Source organism: Camelina sativa, chromosome 5 (assembly GCF_000633955.1).
Source record: "Camelina sativa cultivar DH55 chromosome 5, Cs, whole genome shotgun sequence".
Taxonomy (NCBI): domain Eukaryota; kingdom Viridiplantae; phylum Streptophyta; class Magnoliopsida; order Brassicales; family Brassicaceae; genus Camelina; species Camelina sativa.
In genome coordinates this window covers 21,496,714-21,522,886 of record NC_025689.1, presented here as the reverse complement: position 1 = coordinate 21,522,886, position 26,173 = coordinate 21,496,714, and the positions used below count along the sequence as shown (strand labels likewise).

Genomic DNA, 26,173 nt, shown 5'->3' with positions numbered 1-26,173 from the left:
TCATGTGGTTTTGATGGCAATCTGTTTAATTGTTTGACGACTGTTTCAACGTGCTTCCAATTCTGCATAGACTTTACGTCTGCGTGATCGATAATCAAAACCTCGATGGAGGATAGATAATCAACATCTAGTTCCTTGTTTTCTTCTGCTTTACCAATGGCCTTAATTACTATCCCAACGGGTGAAGCAATAATCATGTCCGATAAATAGAAATCACTATACAGCCTAATGCTCTTCTTTGTATGCTTAATGCCTATCATAAAGATATCATCATCGTTCCCCTCACCAATAAGCGCTTGCCAATCAGAAGGCTTTTCTGATTTCCCATATTTGAATGTCTTCACATCACCGTCATCACATCCAAATTCCTTATTAAACCGGTCAAGGTTGTCTACATTAACCTGAAACAAATGAATGATATATGAAGAGAACATAAATAACTCGAGTACATAATCAGCAACCGAGACCATATCAATTCACAAATAATTCTACGTAATTTTCTAGTTAACAATAAAACTAGTACTTATCTGTTTGATATCTAAGTAATCAGAGAATAAGCCATAAGGCAACACAGTCACAAAGCAGATACCAATTAAAAAATATTAAATGACTGAAAAAATTCATAAATTTGTATACCCTTTGTGCTTCTGCAGGAGTTAATTGTATCAGCCTCTTCACAACGCGGAATGCAATACTCTTGTATGGTAGTAGAATCAGTACCTAGATATACATAAAATAAACGTAAGACAATTTTTCAAATGCGGGAAACAATATATTTAATTTTAACACACCAAATCGGTCACCTTTGGACGAGTAAAACATTGGTCTAGAAATCCACCATCCGAAAGAACTTCCTCTTCAGAAAGTTTGGAAATTTTACTTTCATTCTTCTTGATAAGATCTCTAGTTCTAAAAATGTGATTCAACTACATAAGAAGAAGACAAAATGACTTCAATAAATCTTCCTGAAGTGCTAAGTAGAATCTAAAATGATCGATCTTAGAAAAAAGAATGCATGCACATACAGAATGCATAAGGTATGCGTCCATGTGACTTAAGTCTTCACCAAGGCCTTTATTGTAAAAGGGTCTCTTGTTAGAATGCAAAAAATCCATATAGCTGTTGCCTAGAAAATCAAATATTATAGTCAGAAAAAAAAAAAAAATATATATATATATATATATAAGAATATCGTACATTGTCTGTTCTTCGTAAAACATTGCGACTGATTCGTCTTCAACACGTTTACACTTCTTCGTATCCTGTTTCCTATGGATATTTTCATGTGGCCTGTGCCTCTTCAGCGTTAGATTTAAGTTTTGAGCCATCGAGGGAAGCTAAGTGAGAGAGAGAGAGAGAGAGAGAGAGAGAGAGAGAGAGAGAGAGAGAGAGAGAGAGAGAGAGAGAGAGAGAGAGAGAGAGAGAGAGAGAGAGAGAGAGAGAGAGAGAGAGAGAGAGAGAGAGAGAGAGAGAGAGAGAGAGAGAGAGAGAGAGAGAGAGAGAGAGAGAGAGAGAGAGAGAGAGAGAGAGAGAGAGAGAGAGAGAGAGAGAGAGAGAGAGAGAGAGAGAGAGAGAGAGAGAGAGAGAGAGAGAGAGAGAGAGAGAGAGAGAGAGAGAGAGAGAGAGAGAGAGAGAGAGAGAGAGAGAGAGAGAGAGAGAGAGAGAGAGAGAGAGAGAGAGAGAGAGAGAGAGAGAGAGAGAGAGAGAGAGAGAGAGAGAGAGAGAGAGAGAGAGAGAGAGAGAGAGAGATGAATTCAGGACTAACGTACTGAACCTCTTTAATAGAAAACCCTAATTTCAGTTAAGGCTTGCAAAACCATAACTCAGTCCGGTTTAATATATATACCAAGATTGAATCTTTCTGGTTCGGTTGGCAAGGAGGGAAAAATTCCTAATTAGTTCTTACCACAATATACGTGAAATCATCTTTGGCACCTAAAACAGGAACACTAGTCGAATTCTCTATTGGTTTTGGTACTTATGAGTCCTCCAAAGGAATTACCAATAAGATTTGATTCGATGAAATCCCAATCTCAAGCATCTTTTTCTCTCTAGGGCTGTTTTTCAGCATTTGCCATAAGTAGAGAGGTCGAATTGAACCTCAAGTCAATAAAAAACATTTCTTTCAGAATATAATTCTTTTAATTTGGCAGCTTATTATTATTATAAATTTGGAGCCTATACTTATAAGAATATGTTTAAAACTTTAAATTCATTATGATCTAGTTAATATTTTGATTTGAGAATTGAACTATCGATTTTTTTTTTTTTGTTGTTGGTAGATTTGTTTCGTTTTATCTTAATTTAAATTTATTAATACGATTAGTCTCTCAAATTGTTACTTGAATAAATTATTTAGAACAGTTGATTAAATATATTGTGTTGGTAATTAATTTTTTTTTTCAACCATTGGGTCACAACTGGCTGGCCCATTAGCCAAATTCCTATATTCGTAGGAAGCGGGACTCAACCCCTGGTGTGATGGTGCATTCTACCAATGGACTTACCTCCTGCCACTATACTAAGGTCACTTCACTTCGCTTCTCAATTAACTTTTTATATAGTCAATGTAAAGTTTAAACCATCTTGCGTGCTGAATAGAGTTTGGATAAAGATGAACACAAATATGAATAGAAAAAACACATATATAATCGCAAACCAGTGCTGTCTCATTTGCTCACAATAAGACAAACCGCATAAATGGACGATCATATGTTATATGCATTTTTGTGTACTGAACCGGCCGAGATAGTTCACAGTCAAGTCCCGGAAAAAAAAAAACAAGAGCGTAGCTAGGAATCATACAAACTTCCCCACCTGTTGCCCATTATTAGCTTATAGCTAATTACCCTTTTTAATAGTCCAACAACCTGAATAGAGAATACATCTCCCTTGGAGCAAACTCCCAAACTATGCTTTTCACGTGCAACAAGCTGTAGAACTCGTTCCCCCTTTATAAATTAATACCGTGTTGAGTATCAATCATCTCACACTTATCATTTATTTCACTTTCATTCTAAACTCCCAATGTTCGTTATCATATTTTAACACCTTTTTTTTTGTTTATCTATTCTTATCAAAGAGTTACTTTCCTTTTAAGACTAAGAAGGCTAATGGCTCTCGAGGGTGTGTTTTTGCAACACGACAACATCTACAGTTATAATGGCAAAGAAGCTTACTCTAACCTTTACATAGAAGATGAACCACACTTCTATGATCTCCAAGCCTCTCTAACTTGTCTCGATAACCAAACCGAAAACTACAGCTCTACTTTTCTACAAGAAGATCACTACTATGAGAATACTACTACTACATTCCTTCATCAACCTCTTCCTGAAATTGCTATTAGTGATGAAGCAAATATTACCCCGAACGGAAACTCCTCTGGTAGCCCGAACTACGATATGAGGTACCACCGAGATAATGAGATAAACACTTCGGGTAACAAGAAGGCAACACGCCGCAGAACAAGGGTGAAGAAAAACAAAGAAGAAATCAATAATCAACGTATGACTCACATTGCAGTGGAGCGTAACCGAAGAAAAATGATGAATGAGTACCTCTCTGTTCTCCGCTCTCTCATGCCTGACTCATACGTCCAAAGGGTATTCTTCTAAGTCTACATTCATAAATATGTAGCTAGTGCATCTATGTATTTTTTTTATATATAGACTAACAAAAAAACATCATATTTTTCACGTTCCATGTTTTTAGTTAATTATTAGTTTTAGAAATAAAAAGATTACATAAATAATCTACATCTTTAGAAATTTTAGGAAATTAATTTGAATAGTAAATAAAAGTGAAAAAAAAAATACTTTATCTATCTGAAACTATGTTCTTTATACTGAATATTAAAAGTTAAGTTAACGTTAATATTTTGTTTCTTTTTGATATCCCAAGATGGCTAGGTATCATACCAACTTTAACAAAAAGGATATTTTTAGACTTTATTACATGCATAAGTTTTTGGTTATTATTATGAGTTCAAGTGTTTTTTTACTTTCATGATTTTAGTGTGACCAAGCATCAATAGTAGGAGGTGCCATAAACTTCATCAGAGAACTCGAACACCGTGTTCACCACCTTAGCATTAATGGCGAACAAAACGAAAAGTCCTTTTCAGACGGCGAAATCGATATCTCATCCGCCACACCTTTCTCGGACACCTTCAAGCTTCCCCAGTACTCAATGGGTTCATCTTCTGTCAGCGAAAACGTGGTTGTTGAGAATGCATTGGCTGATATTGAAGTAAGCCTCGTCGAGAGCCATGCAAGTCTCAAGATCAGATCAAGGAGGAGACCAAAGCTTGTTCTCAACTTGGTCTCTGCTCTACAAAGCCTAGGGTTTATCATTCTTCACCTTAATGTCTCCACTGTTTCTGAGTTTATCCTCTACTGTTTCTCCACTAAGGTACGTTTCTGTTTTAATCTTTAATCACTATATATTTACCCCTGAATTGACAAAGTTACAGTAGTAAAGAATATTCTAAAAATAGCTGTAACAAAAAAATAAACTAGATTTATTCCCAAAAACACAAAACCCAAAAATAGCTGTAAGTTAATTGTAAATCAAATGCTAGGCCTAGCCTTAACCTAATTGTTTTTCTCTTGTCGCCTATTGTTTTATTAGTTTAAAAAATGTGATTATCACTAAAAAAAATCATTATAATAATCCTCAGTCTCAAATATAGGTTTGATTATGAGGATAATTAACATGTCAATTCTGGATCCTTCTGGCAAAAACAGATATACTTAGTTGTAGCGCATTCACATGCAATTCTTATATGGTCAATACAGGTTTCGTTAATTTAGTCTCTAATATAATTAAAAATTAAATACGATATTAAATGATAACTTCACCCAAAATATAATTATTCTATCATCTATCTGTTATATATTAGTAATTTGTTATGTTTTCATGTTTTGAAGTTTCATTTAGCTAATCTTTTGTTGACAAAAATAAAAAGTTTCATTGATATAATTATGATATATATATATAGACACGTTAAATACAAAATATTATATAAATAATATAAAAATTTAACCAAAGTATCACTCCTCTACTTTAACATAATTTCTTGGTTTGTCTTTTGTGCTAAGATATTATTTAGCTAATTAAACGCTTAGTGTTCCAACATTTTTTTCAACATTTTCTCATTACATTTTTGTATTATTCTATTTTTTATCATAAAATTTTATCTTTTACAAATGACACCCATCTACAAAATTCTCTATATATTAATAAAATAGTATTTTTAACAAAATATTGATGTATCGCCGTCAGAAAACTCGAATCACAATTTAACAAATAACTCTCATTAATTAATATTAATTACATCTATGTTATTATAGATTTAAATCAAAATTCATTACATAAATTAAAACTATTTGTATTCATTTGATTTGAATTTATATTTTACTTCTTTTAAAAACAGAAAATTAATTTCTATTTATCTCATGTTTTGTTAAAATAAAATCCATACAAATTTTTCAATCACGTTAAAATTATTTCCATGTTCAAATATTTACGGATGAAATGTATTATTACACAAAATAAACGCAAATTTGAATAATAATAAAAAAACAAACTTTAGTTACACATTTTTTTACACAAACGAATATTAGATCCCAAATAATAATTTTATTTGAATCGATTTATTCACACTATGTGCAGGTTGTTACCTAGTCTACTGTAATATGGTTCAGTTCTAACAACTTAACATAACTGACTATTTGTAATCCTTGTGAGAAATTCAGACCGAAGTAATTAATATAATTTATGTTATGCAAATGTAATGTCATATGAATGAAGCATACATTAAGGCCTAAAGAATGAAACTATACTTATCGTGGGAACAACAAATAACCAAAAACAATTTACTCAATTTTTCTCTGCATGTGAGAACGTACTCAACATTGGAAGAATAACCATTTTATGCATAGACAAACAGACGTCGCCAAATTACTTACTATTTATAGACTCCGACAGCGATTAGATGTAAAAAGCACTTTAAACAAAACCATTTTCATTAACATATAAACAATACCACAACTTTTTAGTAATTTCTTTCTTTTTTTGTTGCTTTTTTCTCAAAATAATAACAAACAATTTTTTTTTCCGTAAAACCCAAAAATTTTTATATATTGAAAAACACAGTTGCCATATATCCAGTCTTCATATAGTGGTAATTTAACAAAATATACTTTCAGTTTAATTATTTTTCTTTCTCAACTATGCAGATGGAAGATAAGTGTACGCTTACATCAGCGGCTGATATTGCTACCGCAGTGTATGAAATGCTCAGTATTCAATATTCATGATGATGTTTCCCAACAGTAACCCTAAAGTAGACCGGTTTGCAGAGTCAATGTTAGCATTATATCATCCGGGTTGGGATATTTCGCTACGAGTTCATATAAATGTCCTTGATAGTACACTTGATTTGGTTGTCCAGTAGTTATATTTAATATTGTGTACCATTTTATAGATGCTTCTGCCCATTGCACTTCCCACACATTATAGTAGAACATGGACGGTCCATTTTTTTATTTAAGTTCTTGACAAAAGTAAATGGTAACAGCTGGAGATAATTTGGTTGTTGGATTTGGTTAATATTCGTAGAAAACATTAAACAAACTTTATTTTAAAAATTATAGTTGTGTAGGCACATTTTAAACATAAAATCGAGTGGTCATTCTCGACCAATCTAATCTGTCTCACCAATAATTGCCACCGTGAGGTCCGATGAAAATAGTTTGTACCAAACTTTACAAAACCAGGAACCTATGTTTTTCAATGGGCCATGAATCCGCCGAAACCACCTTTCTATATCTCCTTAACACTTTTGCTATTTTATATTTATTATATCGAGAATACAGTACAAAATTATAATTAGTTCGAAAATAAATAACAGTGTATGTCAAAAACTATTAAGCAACATTCTTTCATTCCCTCATAATAGAGTAAATAACTTTATTGGAAGATATGCTTTCGTTTCCTATGTTTTCAAGTTTTTGTATATGGCGTTGGTTTGAGGTGTGCTCAATCTAGACTTATTCAAATGTAAAATTGTAACTCTCAGTATATATTATAATTTGTTGATCAACATTTCAACAATTTTTTTTATCTTTCTATATATGTACAATTTTTAAGGGAAAAGATCTCATTCAAGCATATCATCAAAGGTGGGAAAGAAATGGTTAATGTAAGGGTAAGAAACTATTGTAAGAAAACTTTGCATATCATCAAATGTGTTCGTGTGAGTCATCATATAAATATATACAGAGATAGTAAGTAAGACTTGCAAGCGAGATTCAAAGCAACAATCTTGCTTGTATAGTGTTTTCCTCTTTCCACAATTTAAAGCATCAACACATATAAAAAAGACGTGGACAAATAGAAACTATAAATCTCAAAGCCAATTTAAAACAACAAATAAAGAGCTCATGAATATAACTAAGATGAAAATCTTCTATGTCATCCTATTTTTTATCATGTATATACAGAATTCAAACTCTATTGATTTCAATTATCTTTCTGCTTTTAATTTTGGAGATTCCAATTCCGATACCGGTGATCTAGTTGCTGGCCTCGGCATTCGTCTTGACCTTCCTTACGGACAAAATTCCTTCAAAACGTCTTCTCAAAGATTCTGCGATGGACGTCTCCTTATAGATTTTCTAAGTAAGTCCGATCCTTTCTAGTTTATAATGTCTCTTTTATAATAGTATTCAACAATTTAATGTACTGGATATCGTGTCTTCTTACACCAACTTTATTTTAACCAGTAGGTACACGTTGAGTTTACATATTCAGGTTACTCGGCCATGTAGTCATGTTGCACCAAATTTTTTGTTAGTTTTGTAAAAGGAGAGAGCTAGATAGAACTCATCAATCCACTAATTTGAAGGGAAAAAAAAAAATCCGTTTAGATTGGATTAAAACATAAAATCTCATTTTTTATATAATTAAAATAACATTTGCAAACCCGAACCGTAAGAATGAACACAAATTATAAAATTTTCATATCTATATGTTTTAAATAAAGAATTTCTTGTTCAATTATATACATTTTTTTTGGGGCAAAGTTTGATTATATACTTAAGTTTATAATGTACATGGTTATTGTCATCGAATTGCAATCCACCAAAAAAAAAAAAAAAAAAAAAANCACAATCTAACTCTCTCATTAGCTAAATTTTATGAAAACTCAAGGACACTAACGTACGAGTCCAATTTTCTTCGTTCGGTACCAAACGGTCCAAACTAATGATGCCTCTAATTTAATCTCGATTTTTAAAAACAATTCTTTCTTACGAAGCAACGTTGAAGCAATCTTATATTTTACATTTTTGAATCGGACCTGCGTTCAAATTTAAATAAAATATTAACGAAAAGTTTCAAAGTTGTTGTAGACAATTTATATCGTTGGCTTGATTACAAATGATATGGGTGTTTGTTTTCATCCCAATGGCTCCCATAGTAAACAATCTCTCCATTGTACTACTCTTCATCTTCATTTCCTTCTTGCCCTCATCTCTCTCTACAATCCTAAAATATCCGGCAATCATCAACTTAGGAGACTCGAATTCCGACACGGGCAATCTCATATCCGCCGGGATTGAAAGTGTTAATCCTCCCTATGGTCAAACTTACTTCAACCTTCCCTCGGGAAGATATTGTGACGGCCGTCTTATTGTAGATTTTCTATGTATACATAATGTTATTCTTTCATTGAAATGGCTTCTTTGATTTGGCATTTCTCTTCATACCATATGTTTTGATATGCGTTTTTCCTGTTTTGTGCAGTGGATGCAATGGACATGCCATTTCTAAATCCATATTTGGATTCATTAGGTTTACCAAATTTCAAAAAAGGGTGTAACTTTGCAGCAGCAGGATCCACCATTCTTCCGGCAAACCCGACATCGGTCTCTCCCTTCTCCTTTGATCTTCAAATCTCTCAGTTCATCCGGTTCAAAACTAGGTCACTTGAACTACTTTCTAAAACAGGTGGGGTTGATTCGAAAATATGTTGTTGGTGAGATGTGACGGATGCGTATACATTATATGAAGTGTAAATGAAGTAAATATTGTTTTTGATGATTTGGTAGGAAGGAGATATGAAAAGTACTTACCACCACTTGATTATTATTCAAAAGGACTATACATGATTGACATAGGCCAAAATGATATAGCTGGTGCCTTCTACTCCAAGTCTCTTGACCAAGTCCTTGCCTCTATTCCTTCCATTCTTGAAACTTTTGAAGCTGGACTCAAGGTAAATCACTGTTTCTTGCTTTAGTTTTCCTTTTGATAAAGCGGACCGATCTCATCCAAACCATACTAAATAAATTCTGAGTAATTTTGAGTTGAATATTGCCAAATTTGGCAGAGGCTGTATGTGGAAGGAGGCAGAAACTTCTGGATACACAACACAGGGCCCTTGGGATGTTTGGCTCAAAATATTGCCAAGTTTGGGACAGATCCAACAAAACTTGATGAGTTTGGTTGTGTTAGTTCCCATAACCAAGCAGCCAAACTATTCAATCTTCAACTACATGCTCTGTCCAACAAATTTCAAGCCCAATTCCCTGATTCAAATGTTACCTACGTTGATATCTTCTCTATCAAATCTAACCTCATCGCTAATTATTCCCGATTTGGTAAAGCATTTTTCGCTATATAGTTTAAATTTCCAAACTAGATATAAATCTTCACCATCTTGATTCTTGAGGATGTTGGTTATAACAAAAAAAAAAAATTTGATTGTTTTTAGGTTTTGAAAATCCGTTAATGGCGTGTTGTGGAGTCGGAGGGGCGCCCTTAAACTACGATACCCGCATTACATGTGGCCAAACTAAAGTCATAGATGGGATATCAGTAACGGCCAAAGCTTGCAACGACAGTTCTGAGTACATTAACTGGGATGGAATTCACTATACTGAAGCCGCAAACAACTTTGTGTCATCTCAAATATTAACCGGGAAGTATTCCGATCCGCCGTTTTCAGACCAAATGCCATTTTTTCTAAGCTTAAAATTTTAGAAAATGCTGTTGGTTTCCATTCATTCTTTAGTTTTCTATCATTATTTACTTTATATTGCTCAAATGAACCAAATATATCAAGAAACCCGTAACAAAATAACCTGAGTTCTGACCTGATCGGTTTTGGTTTACGAGAGTGAACCTGAGTTACTTTACTTCTTGGAGACATAAGCAAAGTACTGTGCCATGGGAACTACAAAGGCAATTACAAGTAATCCTCCAACGACAAGACTGAACTGTCCTCTCTTCTCTTCGGTTTCTTCTTTCGTCTTGAAATTTGATTCTCTCTTGTTATCCTTCACTGCTGGACCCCCAGGATCCGGGAGACCATCTATTGCTGCAACCAACCTTTTTGCGCTGCTGTATACCGCCTCGTTGTATTTTTCGTCCGTTGCTAGTACTGCACCATCATACATTCAAATTCTAATCAGTTCCAACTCAAATTCAACATAAAACCAAAACCATTCCAAGTGATTAACTAGACTCGGTTCTACTTTGGTTACTGTTATTTATAAACCGAAAAATCTGAACCAAAACCCTGATTGAAGACGACTAGTTTTGCTAGTTTTGAGCACTAGATGCTGCATCAAAATTCTAACACTACACTATATTACTACACTAGACCAAGAACCAATCATACCGGGAAGATTTTCAGAGACGGTAGCATCAAGAATGTTTTCACCAACAGCTTCAATAAAAGCAGGACCACCAGTAATAGCTCCTTCCTTCTGACTTGTGATCAAAACAACAATACCCTTGTTGTTACCTTGTTCAATCGAAGGATACCATTTCTCCAAAACCTGGTCTGCATACTCAAACGCATCTGCTTTACTCTGCATAATTTAACCAAACCGGTTCCAGTTCAACTTCCGGTTTACTAAAATTTTTTTTTTATAGGAACAAGAAAAAAAAAAAACTCACAGTGAGCTTTCGGACAGTGATGAAATTGAGTCTCAGTTTCTTTCTGTATTCAAGATCAGACAAAAGCTTCTTAAGATCTGACCTCGTCACTCGACTTAGAACACCAGCGTCGTCCACTACGTAAGTTTCTTTTGGAGGACCGTCGTTGAGGATATTGAACTCAGAGGCTAAAGCAGCGCCAACAGGTGAGAAACTGAGTGTTAGAGATAAAGCTAAAGCAGCTAGTCCTTGCTTTGCATCTGTTAACCAATTTCTCGATTCCTGTTTAGTGAACCGGGTGAAGGAGAGGTGTTTAGGACCGGGGAATGTGGTGGGTTTTGATGAGAGAGACACGGAATGTGAAGTGGGTTTTGTCTGGAGAGTGGACGAGGGTTTGGAGTTGAGAGGAGGAGAAAGTGCACGAGGGGAGAGAAGGGTCTCCATTGAGTTTCAGAGATGAGTTTTGAGTTTCAGAGATGGAGATTTTGATGCATTTTCTTGTGTTCTGTTTTGGATCGTCAAAGGAAGTGAAGGATTGGTCGAAATGTTAGATTTTCTGGATAATGTTTTTATTTCCACCACATTTTTTTGTGCCAACAGAACTTAACTATGCTCCTACGTGGCGCTTTGTTGTTGACTATTACTAAAGCTATCAAATCATAAAAACTTTAAAAGATATATAAAACCACCCATGAAAATATCATCAAAAATAAATTATTTTGAATAAACATGACATGCCATTAGAAATTTTTTTGGTTAATCCTAACTCGAGAGACAAAAAAAGAAAAGAAAAGATAAATACGAATCAACCAAGAAAACGAGGAATTAGTTTAGACTCTGCAAAGAATGTGACCAAATCACTTGAGAAAATGCTACAAATGTCTTACTAAGATCACTTCTCTAACAGAGCAGAAAACAAGATTACTTACAGCAGAATTAAGAAGAAGAAGAAGAAGAAGAAGAAGAAGAAGAAGAAGAAGAAGAAGAAAGTTAAAAGAGTCGGTGGTCACATTTCAGACATCATCGTGTCTTCTCTTGGACTGAAGAGCTAAACGAGCGTCTCTCTCTTTCTCAAACTGTCTGTAATCAGCTCTCTCCAAGAAACTGACTTTGTCGAGATACTTGTCTGAGCTTTTCTTGTACTTATCTAGCTCGTCTTCGACACCTTTGTTTTCCTCCTTATACTCTCCCCAGTCTTTCTTCGTCTTGTCCAAAACACTCAGCTTTTGTTTCTTTTTTATCTGCTCAAGAACCGCATCAACCGCTGACGGCGCCGCCGAGGAGGACGCGGAGGAGCCTTTGTTTCCTCGGTCCAGTGCTTCTTTTGAATCTGCTTCCACTAACCGCTTTACTTCGATTTCTTGACCCGCAAAGTCTTTGACCTCGGTAATCTGGAAGTGATCGAGAAGAACAAATACATTAACCAAATGAATGCTCCCCAAGTGCAACTAATTAGATTCTAGTCCAACACAATCCATCTTCCTAGTTCCAAACAGCTGACAATGAACACTTAGATCCTATCAATCCCGAACCAAAACACAAACTCAAACAAAAAGCAAGTTTTTATTTATGGATTGCAAAGGTTCAACAAGATATTCTAGTCCTCAGTCCATCTTCTTGCTTCCAAACAGCTGATAGAATCTTAGATTCTAACAATACCGAGCCAAACACACAGATTTTGCTAAAAAAACAAACTTCATCTACGAATCGCAAAGGTTCAATCAAACTACAATATAACTCGAGACAGAGACTCTGTAGGGCAGAATTCATCTTCCTAGTTCCAAATAAGTAAGTAATAAGAACTTAGAAATTCTAGCAATACCTAGCCAAAACAAATTCAAAAAAGTTCAATCAAATTAGTAGAGTTCAACTTGACACAGAGATTTAAATCCATCTTCTTGCTTCCACACAGCTGAGCTGATAGGATCTTAGATTCTAACAATATCGAGCTAAAACCCAGATTAGTTTTAAAAATTACGCATCTTCCTAGTTCCAACCAAACAAGTGATAAGAACTTAAAATTCTAACAATACCGAGCCAAACACACAAATTCGAACATTAAAAAAAAAAAAAAAAAGCGATCTTTAACTGCGGATCAAAAAGGTTCAATCAAATTACAGTTTAACTTAACTTGACACAGAGATTTCACTCAATCCATGTTGTTAGTTCCAAAGAGCTGATATAAAAAAAGATTGAGCCAAAACACAAATTGACACAACTGACCTCAATCTTTCCACGGCTGGAAGCAGCTGCAGCGGTCGCAGTAGCGTTTCTCACAGCAGCTAAAGCAGCTGCAGCAATACTCTTAGCCTCCTCACTACAAGTATGATTCAAAACACTATCTTCCTTTGCTACATTCGAAACGCAATGATCCTTCTTCTTCTTCCCATCCACGCCAAGATAACTTTTCCAATTCTACAATCCAAAAAAAGATTCAGAATCCCAAAACATATACTATCATTCAAAACCAACGCAAAAGAGAGAGAGAAGAAATCTCACGTTATTAGCTGGTTTTGTAGCGGGCAAAGCGGTTGAGGCGACAAAATTGAACCGCTTATTCGGAACTCCTTCGTTCATCCGCTGCCAAATCTCAGAAACTTTCTTAGATACAACACTGCTCGTACCACTTTGCTCCGCAGATTGCTCATGCGACCCCATGTCCTAGATTCAAGATACGCCTCTGGGGAAAAATTACAAATCAATTCGTATTCGATATATTTAGGGTTTTGAAAGGAGAAATCTTCGAAACTGTATCGGATCACCTGCAAGTGCCGGCCGACGAAAACCCTAATTGATGGAACTGTCTACAACAATAGACGGCGGCGTCGATGAGGCAAAACTTTTTTCTTTTATTATATAATTGACCACTATACTTTAAGATAATCACCAAAAAGCCCCCAAAACTCTAAGATATGTTACATTAACTCCTAAATTAAGGATCCTGATGGATTAGAACAATTCTTGGGTGAACCCCTTTGTTCACTTCTCAGTTTTTTTGTCAATGGGAATTTGACATGTTATAATGTATTTAAGAACCTATTCATTCACATTCTTATAAAATAAGGAAACAAAATCTGTAAAATTAAAAACTTAAACTGCTTATTTATAATCCCCAACCGATATATAATTTCATTCTAATTTGTAAAATCTAAACCCTAACCATCTCATTTGTAAACCCAAACCGATATATAATTTTGTTTTAATTGTAAAATCTATACTCTAACCACTTCATTTGTAAGCCCAAACCAACATATAATTTCGTTTTAATTGTAAAATCTAAACCCTAACCACTTCATTTGTAAACCCAAACTGACATATAATTTCCTTTTTTTAATTGTAAAATCTAAACCCTAACCACTTCATTTGTAAACCCAAACCGACATATAATTTTGTTTGAATTGTAAAATCTAAAACCTAATCACCTTATTTGTAAACCGAAACCGATACATCATTTCATTCTAATTGTAAAATCTAAACCAAGCCAATATTTAACTTTCCTTAAAAGAAATTATACAGAAATTGTTTCCTTAATCTGTTTTGCTTTTTTATTTAATTTTGATTTATTTTTTAAATAAAATAATGTATAAACAATTGGTTGAAAAAGAAGTTTCACCCTAGGAGTGAACCTAAGTATTTTCCGATGGATTATATAGAGTAGAGCAGTGGACCAATGATCATATAGGGCATTTCTATTTGGTTCATATGTGAGTTTAAACATATGACATATAATCTAGGACTCAATTACAGCAGTCTTGCTGTAACCATTGTCCCAATTGGTAGCTCTAGACAAGGTTTGGTTTTTTTTGTTTGGTTTGGATATACTACATGACATAAAAGCACCAGTTTCAATGTTATTCTCACTTATCAAAAGCTGTAACCAATAAGAACACAAATCCTTTTTAAGCGAAGCTCATAGACAACAAGAGTCGTTACAACCGTAAGGTGAATCTATAGCACCACCACAAGAAAGTGTGTCCAATACTAATGATCAAAATAGACAAATGTGTCCCAAAACTATGATCATACACTCTAACAAAAGTAACTCAGTTCCTTCTTTGCTTTGTGTTCTTGGATTGGTTTCCCTTTTTCTTCCATTTCTTATTCGTAACAGCTCTACTCTTCTCCTCAATCTCCTTAACTTTACGCTTCCTGTGAAACCATAACCAACACAAACACATTCACTTAGCAAAGACTCTCAGCTACAACATCTCAATTCTCAAGACACAAATTCCTATTACACTATTTGAATAGATAACCACACACTTATACTAACAGTCTAACACCTATCATAATACTTGACAGAAACGTAGGCAATATCGCAATCCATTAGCGATGGAAGTGAAACAAACATTATACACACCATGACAAGGGCTAAAAACTTCTAAGATTAACATAGCCACATACTTCCAATTCCATTATCAAGTCCAGAGCTAGAAGAATTTAACTCAAACGTATTACAAACTAAAGGTTTTTGCAACCAGTTAACAGAAAACGACACGCTACTGTTTACGTTTATGATACAGGATTTAAGCTTTTTCCTATACATTGTTTTTGAATTGACAATGGTAGTAACTAACCTGTACTGAGAAGCTTTGGGATCTGACAGCAACTCATCAGCAAGAGTTGCTTTTCTATTCTTCTTTGTCAATCTATTATGGTACTCTGCAGATGGTTCAATTACTGTGCCAATCTGTGTTTTATTTTTATTTTTTTTGACAAATAGGAAACAACAAGAGTTGGTGTTAAGACAAAAGCCGAAACAAAAAATTCATGTCTTTGATCTAGTTTGCCGTTCTTGAAACTTACCTGGAAATATTTCTCAGCTATTTTTGACCGCGTAACAGCCTTCTTGTAGTGTTGAGCAGGATCCATTACAGTTCTCAACTACAATAATATTAGAAAGGTGTTAGGACGTTGAAACCAAAATAGAAAAGAACAACAAGAAAAAAAGCAAAGAAGCTATTTTACCTTAAGCAACTGAAGATCTCTTTTCAACTCAGGAGTCATTGTCGGAGCAGGCATATCAAACCTATGCACAGTTTGAAAACACACAAAATTAATCACAAACACAAAAAGGGTAAATATAATCAGAGTGGGTGGAAAGCAAAGTTACCAGTCTGAACCAGTAGTGTCTTTGAGTTGTTTTCTAATCATCTTGTTAATCTTTTTTGGATCAGTAGGTGGAAGACAAAGACCATCAACAAGCTCTGAGTTAGACGTCCAGAGAGAAGTGCTTTCAGCTCTTTTGCTTGAAGTGGAACCAGCAGTTTTCAAGTCTAAGGATAAGCCTGGAAGCTTTGGTTCCCATTTAAGACCGATCAATGGTTTACTAGTCTCTGCCATTATTCTACATTGACAAAGTAAATTTCAGAAAATATGAACCATGAGGAAATCAATACGAGAGCTAACCCGATGAAGGTGTTGCCATGCCATGATTAGCATCATCATAATCAAAATAACATCATCAACAGATAAATGTCAAAGTTAAGTAATTCAAAACGACCTCCATCGAACTTGGGCAGAAAAAAACAAAGAAACCAAATTTTGAAGTTCGAAGCAGAGCAAAACACAGAATAATATAATCTGAACCCGGAACTGGAAGCGTGAGAAGACAAGAGAAAACAATTTGGTTTGCTACTCCAGAAACAAAAACTCAGAAACTTGTCGAGAGTTACCTCAAATCAGCTTGTCGAGAAATCTTTCAAAGGGGTTTTGGCCGATGCAAAAGCTGTAGAAAGTGAACGAGGGATTAGTAGATTTAGTGTTAGAGAACAATGGAGTTCACTGGAGATGGAGACTGGATTTTTAGGGTTAGAGATCGATGAGATTGGAGAGAATGATACAAACCGGAAGTGTAGAGAGTGGGCCTCCGTGGGCTTTGTGTTTAAGCCCAATTTGCTCTATATTGTCTCGTATTTAAGCTTGTCTTCTTCTTCTTTTTTGTAAATCTTTGAGAAACTACTACTATATTTATCATTGAAAAAAGATGAATATCAAAAGTTAAAAACTTATAAATATTTATTAGTTTTGACAGTCTAATGGTAGAATTCGTAATAAGAGTTAAAAAGTTAAATTAGTAACAGTCATAATTCTTGTCACTCTAAACAAAATTTATGATTTACTGAACTAAGCTCGTTTTATAATGCGATAGAAAATATGCAACATCTCGTTGTAGAAGAACAAACCAGGGCATCGATCAGTCTATAAATGAAACGAGAATTAGTTGATGCAGGAAAAAACCAAGCAAGCAGAAATGAAATGATCAAAGAATAAACCTGTTAGCGAGTCGAGAGTTGAAATTACAAAGCCAGAGACAGGCAAAAACATCTTGAGGGACAGAAGATGCAAGTTCAAGAGCCTGTCGTACCTGTAGAAATGTATCAAATCAAAGTGACACTGTAAAAACACACTCTAAACAATATTCAACCATCCAAAAAAAAAGACACCAACCCACTGAAAATTAAACAAGAACCAAGAGACTTATCTTCTATTTAACAACACACAAATATATACAGATTAACATAACATAACACAATACATTGATAAATAAACATAACAGAAACAGTGATAAAACAACACAATACAAACGTTGGTAAAACAACAAAAACACAATCAAACTGAAAAAAAGCAGTGACATCAGTCAAGGATTTTACAACATGTCAGTCATTAGCTTGTTCTTTAAAGTCATTTCTACATCTTTAAGTGGTTCTGTTTTTGAAAGGAGAGTGTCTAACAAGTTGCGCTTATTAAGGTTCTCCTTCAATTCATAGTTCTTCTTCTTCGATTCATAATCCTTCTGTTTTATTTCCCATGTCTCTTGCAACACTAACAAGTTTTGTTTATTAAGCTTCTCCATGCTTTTTTTCTTCCATGCCTTTGCTAGTCTTTTTACCTTTGGCCTTTGACACCTTATGTAACACCCGTGTCCTACAATCCTTAAAGGGGCAATTTGTTTTAAGGAAAATGATATCTAGATGAGCTTAAATAGCTAAGCTACTAACACAATTAGTTGGAATAGAAGTTGAAGGAGCTCAACAAGCTTGGTGAACCAGCTAGAAAATCTAGGTGAGCTACACCAGCTGGAATACTAGCTAGCTCAGCTACGTAAGCTGGTCGACAGCTCAACTAAGCTCGGTGAGCTGATCGAATGCTGACCCAGCTGGATGGTATGGGCAGCTAACAATCGAGCTAGTGGACTGTGGTAGCTCGGTAGTATGAGCGCTTGCCATCGAAAGGGTGCGACTCTTTGAAGAGATGCGACCCATCGGAAAGGGGCGAGAAATGTGCGTGTCAATACATGAAACACACCCATTGTCGTCCTATATAAGGGATAGACGCCCACACCATTCCACACCATTCCACACCATCATCAATCCATCATCCATCAACATCTAAAAAGAAAAGGAGGTGCGGCTCGGCGAGTACATCGTTAGTCGTCTGAACTGATGCGCATGCTGCCACTCTATCAAAGGCGATGGGATGACTGACGGTTCAATTGTAGAGTCGAACTGAAAGGATGATCAACAGTTCGATCGTAAAGTCATACCAATCAAAGGGTTATCAACGATCCGTGCCATTGGGTTGATCAATGATCTAACCACTAGTCAGATTGGGTGAATGAATAATCAATGATTCGAGCTGTAGGTTGGATTGATCAGTCAGGTGGTCGACAAGTCGTTCAAAAGTATTGGTCTGGTCAGCGGATGATCGACAATTCGATTATGGGTCGGATCAATCGATCGGACCTGGGTCTGATAACAAGACCGTCAAGTCATTGGAGCTTACGATGGATGGATTACCGTGAGTCCATCGACTGATATGACTGAAAGGTTATCAGTGTTACGGTTGAAAGGCTATCGGCTGATACAACCGACAGGTCACCGAAGGTCAAGAAATGACAACCGAGTCCGGGAAAGACTATGGTCGGGGAAAACTATCCTAGTCTAGATTGAACTAGGACGGCAAAAAACTTGATCTATCCGGAGACTAACCGAGGTCAAGGAAAAATAACCAAGTCCGAACAGAGAAATATTAGAAACAGATCAAGTCTTGAGTATACAAAGGTCAGAAACATCTATGCCCACCGAATTCAAAAATAAATTCATTTTAAGAGGGGTAGAATTGTAACACCTGCGTCCCACGATCCTAAAGGGGGCAGTTTGTTTGAAGGAAAATAATAGTTAGATGAGCTTAATAAGTTAAGCTACTATCTCAACTAGCTAAATACGAGCTGAACGAGCTCAACAAGCTTGGTGAACCAGCTAACAAAGCTAGGTGAGCTACACCAACTGGAATACTAGCTAGCTCAGCTATGTGAGGTGGCTGTTTGCCAACTAAGCTCGGCGAGCTGATTGAGTGTTGACCCAGCTGGGTGGTATGAACAGATAACACTCGAGCTAATGGTCTGTAGGTAGCTCGGTAGCACGAGCAGTTACCATTAAAAAAATGTGACTCTTCGAAGAGATGCGACTCATCGGAAAGGGGCAAGGAATGGACATCTCCTTACATGGAGCACACCCATTGGTGTCCTATATAAAGGATGGGCGCTCAGGCCATTCCACACCATTATCCATCCATCGTCCATCATGATGAGGACATTGAAACCACCTCAACTGAATCTGAATAAGAGATTATGAATAAGCCACCAAGAACTAGATCAGGCACAAGGAAACTAAGAGAAGGAGTTCAACAATTTTGTAGAGAATCTCATTGTTATCATAGAGTTTGAAGAACTCCAAGAAGACGAGATCAACAAGGAAATGCTAGAAATCACTAAAGAGAAACTCAAGACTCCGACAATTGTGTTCCTACCAATTTTCCACAAAATCAAGGAAGCCACTTTGTTCACCATTTCAAGTGCTGGAAAACCTCCCAATTTAGAAGATCTACATTGCTACAATAAAATTTGAAACCGGCCGCTACTCGTTCAAACCCTCCATGATGACATTAGGCAAAAACCAGCCAGTCTGACAGACTGCTCACTACCCGGCCAGTTTCAACGAAAACACAATTATTTATCTGAGGTATGATTTTCAAGTTGAATAAATGACAATTCTTTTCTTGTTTTGCAGGATTATTACCGTTAAGAGTTTTTAAGAGTCTTTTCTTTTAAGTACTTTTCGAGTCTGTTGTTTTTGCAAGTTAAGTCTTTTTATTATGTAATATTTTCGACCATAGAAGCTCACCAGCTGCTGGTCTAGTATATAAAGTGTCTTCTCGGCTATGTATCCTTTAAGGTTGAATGAAATAAAATAAGTTTTTTCTTAGGTTTTCTTCTGAGATATAAGCAACCACCCTCTCCTTCTTCTTATGTGTGAATCCTTGAAGCTTGAGAGTTATCTGACTTATCATAAATCCTTTCATAGATATTTTTGGCCTCTATCAATCCACCCTTCAATTCATTTCCATCTCAATTGAATCTTTTGAGAGTTCCCTTTGGCCAGCGATAGTTTCACCATCTATCCACTTCACTACATCATCTATTCACTAGAATATTTAGAGAGTGCCCGTCGGCCAGCTATAGATTCTCCATCTTCCACCACACTTATGGATCCATCCCTTTGGTTCCTATATAACATCAACACCAAAGAAGAAAAGGGGGTTTGGCTCGGTGAGTACATCGATACTCGTCTGAACTAATGCACATGCTACCTCTCTATCAAAGGTGCGATGGGATGATCAACAATTATATTTTGCTGCGTATAAGGGTTTACAAAGCAAGGTTGCTAGCCAATGATAAGTAAATAGGGGAAATTGTTGGTTGTTCGGACAGGAATGAGGCGAACCGATGCCCGTGATCACGGACGCGAAGACGTCCAGGTTGGGTATCACACCTTAACACCAGGAGGACGAGCCACTGCTTCATATCTATGGCCAACTATATTGGCGCTTGATGACGTTCCAGAATCTTAAGACCCAGCTTCTCACTTTCTTCTTTTTGACTTGCCATTATATGTAATAGAAGAAGTTACACACCATTTCTAATCATGGTGAACCTCCCTCCAACAATGTTCAAGTGTGAACTTGACCCTATGATCATTATGGTAGATTTGGCCCAAAAGCTTCATTACATCATTCTTATTCTGGCCACTTGACTGTTGCTTTGTTGCAGTCTCTAAGCAGCCAACAAACTTGCATACTTGGTCATTTATCTTCCTCCACATCTTCTTACAGTAAACAGCCTCTCTCTTTTGCATACCAGCAACCTTAGGACTTGCAACAAAATAATCTGCAATGTGTTTCCAAAAGGCTTCAGCCTTTTGCTGATTCTCAGTCACTGGATCCTTGCTTGTGTTCAACCAGTCACTAATGAGCACAAAATCTTTTGTGGGTGACCAGTTCCATCTTCCTCTTATGTCCTCAAGTGTGTGTTCAGTTTGGCTTGGATCTTCACTCCATTGGGAACTAACGATAGGAACTGATGGTGACAAACTCTCATACTATTAGCTATTTAAAAGATCCAAAACCCCTAAAGAGTGATCCATTTCTTAGTCTCTAGTGCTTATTAAGAGAAGAAAGGAAGAAAGAAAGAGAATGATGAAGAAAGAAAGAAAGAGAACAATGAAGAAGACTATCGTTAAGAAAATAAGAACCACAGAGAGAATGATGAAGCAAGAAATAAAGAGAGAGAATGATGAAGACTAGATTGATTGAGATTCTAGACTACACTATTTGTATTAGAATTCATGATGTTTTAGGATTTTCACCATGATTAAGAAAACAATTAATGATGTATTGTTGTTAACTCAAAATAATAAATGATGTACTACATTTGGTTTTTGGTGATGTGATTTTTTATTTTTCGTGCCATTTGACTTTTCCCCAACAATTGTAACCACTAATATATTAAATGTCTCATAATTATTTTTAGGGTCTTTTCACATTTCTTCTACGTATTACTCCTCAAAAACATTTGAATTAAACTTATGTTTACAATTTTAATGATAGCTTTTAAAAACAAAATTTTGTTTAAATTTTCAAATTTAGAGCCAAAACTAAATTTTTTCTGCTAAGTAGTATTCACCTTCTTCTCCATGATTTTCTTCTCCATGTTTTTTTCTTGTTCCATTTTTATTTTGGGAAAAGGGAATAAATAAAAACAACACATGTTGGTATTAGATAGAGTGAGTAAAAGGTGAACATTAATTTAGTTTTGACCTGGTCATTTAATTGCAATGTTGCATGTATACATTTAATAGTTATGTATTGTAAAAGTAAAAGCATTAAATAATTATTTGATTTTGAAAATAAAAATGCAAATCATACAGTAAAACATTATGTATTCTGATACAGAGGGAGTATTATATATAGAAATCATTATCATAGTCATTAAGTCTTACCTAATCTTAAACTACCAAGCATTTATCATAGAAACCACAAACAATAAATAGTCATTAAGTTTGATGTAGACAATCTAAAGCTACCAAGCATTAATCAGTCTTAACCTAACCAAGCATTGATCACACAACATGATCATTCACCAAGCATTGATCACTCACAAATATATTCAGCTATCAAGCATTTAACATACACTTGTCTAATCAAAAGCTAACAAACTCATAGATGAATTACCTTCTTCATTACTGAAACAAGAACACAAATCAGAGCTCGACGAAAATAGGGAATGAGAAGAATGAAACAAGATTGTACTCTTTCATCGAGAACCACACTGTCTCTTTCTTCAACCTGAAAATGAAACAAGAACCACACTTAGAGGCGGCTTGACAACACACCTATTCAATCAGAACACAAACAATGATCAACCACACTTAGAAAATGAATTTCAGATCAATTAGGGATGAACAAATTCAAGGTTTAACAGAACATAACACAAACAATTACACTCACTCATAACAGAACACAAACTTTGATCAGAACACAAACATTGATTAGAACACAGAAAATAAAATTCATTCATAACAATTAAATTTCCACGCCTTTACAAATCAGAACAATGTATGAATCAATCAGACCTATGAATGAATCGAAACTATATATGAATCAACAAAGAACCCTACTTTTTCTAAAATCACATAACCCTAATTTCTATAACCTCAAATAAAGAAGAATGTATAGCATGAGAAAGAGCTTTGTACCATGAGAAAGAGCTCGATGAAAGAGACACGCTGATTTGGTGAAGAAAACTATCCGATTGGTGAAGGAAAGTCGCAAACTGATGGAGAACTAGAGTCGCCGATTTGCTGAACCAGCATCGCCGATCGTGACTGCATCGGTGGAGATGAAGTTCATGCGGATAGAAGACTCGGACGACCCAATTTCTCCTCTGTTTGCTTCCGATTGAATCAAAGAGTACAATCGTCGTAATACGGGAGAGAGCAATAGAGAGATAGTACGGGCAAAACTTTTTTTCTTGTCATACACTTATCCCAACCAACAACAAATTGACACGTACGTATGGTCACTTGAGAAGATCCAAAAACCCCGAAACTAAACCCGGTTCCATAGTTTTTTCATCTATACTAACATTTTTGGAATACAAATTTGTGTCCTCCTTTTTGTCACCCGGGTCGGGTTATTTACTCCTTTTAAACCGATTCAAAAAATTGGATTTTTCCTTTACTTATCACATGGGTCGGTTTTTTTTTTAAAACATTTAATCCGCTTATGAAAATCAGATCTTCCCTAAAAATCTATCTAATAAAATTTGCAACATCCCTAAAATATCAAAAATACACAACAAATTTGGTAAGTGGTTATACGTATATTAATCATAAACGATCCGTATATTCCTAATATATGTGCGATGTTTTATTTTAAACTTAAATAGAGATTCATCCCTAAAATATAGAACTAACTAAAACGGAAATCTAATTAAGAAAAATAATAATATGCAGTTAATCAAACATAATCTCATCAAATTAAATCATGATGGTAAACATCCCAAAAATATAGCGTAAACTAACTATATAGAAAATAAATCATTTACTTTTCCTAAGATATCGCAATCATTTAATCTGCATTAATCATCATAATTCAATATTCCTATATACTTTATAATACTTATTGGCAACCAAAACTGTTTTCAAATGATAGAAGAAGATACAATTAATAGACTCCGTTAGATAAGGTAAGATGATTTCAATTTCCAATTATAAAATCTTTTCACAAAACATAAAAGCACACTAATTCCAAATATAGTTTCCCGAAATTTTTATTTTTAAATCAAATTAAAATCTTCTAAATTTGCTCATCACGATTTTTACGAATCCTAAATGAAAAACTCTACAATCTTACCTATACACTATAAATACTTTTCCGTCACTACACTTTCAAGCACCAAACTCTTCCACTCTTCTCTTTAGAGAAAGCAACTAAACTATGGCTTTCATTCATCTCACCTAAAATCACTAAGCTCGACACCATTATTCTAAACCACAAGCAAACTAATTAATTGTGACAACTCCAATGGTTCGCTTTCTTATACTTCTACTCTGATGATATTGTGTTATATGAAGTCCTTCTTTATGTTGTATCAAACATGTCTTATTTTTTAAAAAATGCAAGTGACTCATTTTCAAAGTGGGTGTTGAATATATTACTAAGCAAACTTCAATTTTTATGTAAGCTTTCATTGATAGATACAGAAAACTANCCTACAATCTTACCAATACACTATAAATATTTTTCCGTCACTACACTTTCAAGCACCAAACTCTTCCACTCTTCTCTTTAGAGAAAGCAACTAAACTATGGCTTTCATTCATCTCACCTAAAATCACTAAGCTCGACACCATTATTCTAAACCACAAGCAAACTAATTAATTGTGACAACTCCAATGGTTCGCTTTCTTATACTTCTACTCTGATGATATTGTGTTATATGAAGTCCTTCTTTATGTTGTATCAAACATGTCTTATTTTTTAAAAAATGCAAGTGACTCATTTTCAAAGTGGGTGTTGAATATATTACTAAGCAAACTTCAATTTTTATGTAAGCTTTCATTGATAGATACAGAAAACTATATATTCTAACCTTTGTCGAGATTGATTGCTAATGCCTTAGCTTCTTCCTTTTTTTTTGGTTTCATAAAGTGTCACCTACGAAGCAACACATATGTATATATATATATATATATATGAAATTGTCAGTTCTAAATTCATTAAACAACCCAAATCTTGCTTTTATTTTCTTCCATACATAATTGATAATCCTGTAAAAAACTTTTGATTAAAAATATAGAGAAGGATTACGATACTTGGCGAATGTGTGGAATAAGGGAATTTGCAGCGGAAGCCACTAGGAAGATTTGTTGGAATCTCATATGTGATTAATCATATGCTAGAAAAATTAGAAAAGAGGTGTGATAAGATGGTGAAGGTTAAGTAAAGAATTGTAAACAGAAGAAGAAAAGAAAAGAGAGAAGAAAGGTCTATAACCCGAGTGCTAATTGGGTTTGTTTTGTGTTTTTGTATATTATCTAATCTCATATATTATAGATTTGTAATCATAGATTAGAATTAATGAAGTTACAAATTATATCCATATATGTTATATGGACTACTAAATATTATACATATTAACAATTTTTATTTTTGAACAAGTAATTTTTAAATGAAAAAGTTTCCAAACAGAAATATTTTAATTTGTATTAAAAAAAAGGATACACACTAACCTACCATATATTATTCTACAACACACAAATCTATAATAAATTATATATTATCCATTAAAAAGTTTTATAATATTTAAATTTTAAATCATAAACATATAAAATATAAGAAACAATAATATATTTTTTTCTGTTGTGACACGGGTCCAAACAAGATATAAATTAAACCTTACTAAAAACATTCAAACTTAGAAAAGGTATAAAATACTACCAGACAAACTTATATGGTAGGATGGGTTTAGATGGATATTCATATAAATTAGAAAATTTTAATATGGTGCTACAACATGGGTAAATCATTTTATTCGGTAAAATTTTATTCTTTTTCTAAATTTGACATTTTATACATTCAATAACACATACTATTAATAACTGTCATAACACACATATATATATATATATATATATATATAATATTGTAACATTTATATTAAAACTCAGAAAAACTTGATTTACTTATATATATATATATATAAGTATTTCTATATAAATTGCCCGTGGTGTACCACGGGGTCAAATCTAGTTATTGATTTATTTTTTGAACACTTATTAGATGGAACACTAAGTTAAAGCCCCCCCCCCCCCCCCCCCCC

General features: G+C 34.6%; 6 protein-coding genes and 1 long non-coding RNA gene across 9 annotated transcripts in view; 2 read left to right on the top strand and 5 right to left on the bottom strand.

Annotated features, from left to right (window-relative positions):
• Positions 1-1,328, bottom strand: part of LOC104789459 (U3 small nucleolar RNA-associated protein 25-like) — a 3,064-nt gene extending 1,736 nt beyond the window's left edge. The window contains exons 1-5 of the mRNA XM_010515153.1: positions 1,198-1,328; positions 1,026-1,119; positions 804-926; positions 637-720; positions 3-401 (exon numbers count right to left, since the gene is read on the bottom strand). Of these exons, the coding sequence (XP_010513455.1) occupies positions 3-401; positions 637-720; positions 804-926; positions 1,026-1,119; positions 1,198-1,328 (831 nt within the window). The remainder of the gene's footprint in view (positions 1-2; positions 402-636; positions 721-803; positions 927-1,025; positions 1,120-1,197) is intronic.
• Positions 2,844-6,600, top strand: LOC104787345 (transcription factor bHLH94-like). Its single transcript, XM_010512915.2, has 3 exons — positions 2,844-3,605; positions 4,018-4,413; positions 6,243-6,600. Exons 1-3 carry the CDS (start codon positions 3,114-3,116, stop codon positions 6,321-6,323), a joined length of 969 nt encoding a protein of 322 aa, XP_010511217.1. The 5' UTR covers positions 2,844-3,113; the 3' UTR covers positions 6,324-6,600.
• On the top strand, positions 7,420-10,135 carry LOC104787343 (GDSL esterase/lipase At1g54790). Of its 2 annotated transcripts, none has more exons than XM_010512912.2 (5): positions 7,420-7,686; positions 8,812-9,015; positions 9,117-9,283; positions 9,398-9,668; positions 9,782-10,135. In XM_010512912.2, the coding sequence occupies exons 1-5, from the start codon at positions 7,449-7,451 to the stop codon at positions 10,048-10,050; spliced, it is 1,149 nt and encodes a 382-aa protein (XP_010511214.1). In that variant the 5' UTR covers positions 7,420-7,448; the 3' UTR covers positions 10,051-10,135. The 2 variants fall into 2 exon arrangements, with proteins under 2 accessions (XP_010511214.1, XP_010511213.1); XM_010512911.2 differs by lacking the exon at positions 7,420-7,686 and adding an exon at positions 8,371-8,713.
• On the bottom strand, positions 10,082-11,486 carry LOC104787344 (UPF0603 protein At1g54780, chloroplastic). Its single transcript, XM_010512913.2, has 3 exons — positions 10,972-11,486; positions 10,691-10,883; positions 10,082-10,450 (listed from the first exon to the last, which is right to left on the bottom strand). The coding sequence occupies exons 1-3, from the start codon at positions 11,392-11,394 to the stop codon at positions 10,203-10,205; spliced, it is 864 nt and encodes a 287-aa protein (XP_010511215.1). The 5' UTR covers positions 11,395-11,486; the 3' UTR covers positions 10,082-10,202.
• On the bottom strand, positions 11,732-13,795 carry LOC104787340 (craniofacial development protein 1-like). 2 transcript variants are annotated; one of them, XM_010512909.1, is made up of 4 exons: positions 13,713-13,795; positions 13,450-13,630; positions 13,174-13,365; positions 11,732-12,341 (listed from the first exon to the last, which is right to left on the bottom strand). In XM_010512909.1, exons 2-4 carry the CDS (start codon positions 13,606-13,608, stop codon positions 11,964-11,966), a joined length of 729 nt encoding a protein of 242 aa, XP_010511211.1. In that variant the 5' UTR covers positions 13,609-13,630; positions 13,713-13,795; the 3' UTR covers positions 11,732-11,963. The 2 variants fall into 2 exon arrangements, with proteins under 2 accessions (XP_010511211.1, XP_010511212.1); XM_010512910.2 differs by having other exon boundaries at positions 13,450-13,611; positions 13,713-13,785.
• On the bottom strand, positions 14,792-16,775 carry LOC104787339 (rRNA-processing protein fcf2). Its single transcript, XM_010512907.2, has 6 exons — positions 16,626-16,775; positions 16,064-16,297; positions 15,919-15,979; positions 15,757-15,834; positions 15,528-15,640; positions 14,792-15,099 (listed from the first exon to the last, which is right to left on the bottom strand). Exons 2-6 carry the CDS (start codon positions 16,291-16,293, stop codon positions 14,994-14,996), a joined length of 588 nt encoding a protein of 195 aa, XP_010511209.1. The 5' UTR covers positions 16,294-16,297; positions 16,626-16,775; the 3' UTR covers positions 14,792-14,993.
• Positions 17,005-23,334, bottom strand: LOC104787338. Its single transcript, XR_767853.1, has 3 exons — positions 23,046-23,334; positions 22,522-22,635; positions 17,005-17,317 (listed from the first exon to the last, which is right to left on the bottom strand). It is a non-coding gene; the product is annotated as an uncharacterized LOC104787338 (long non-coding RNA).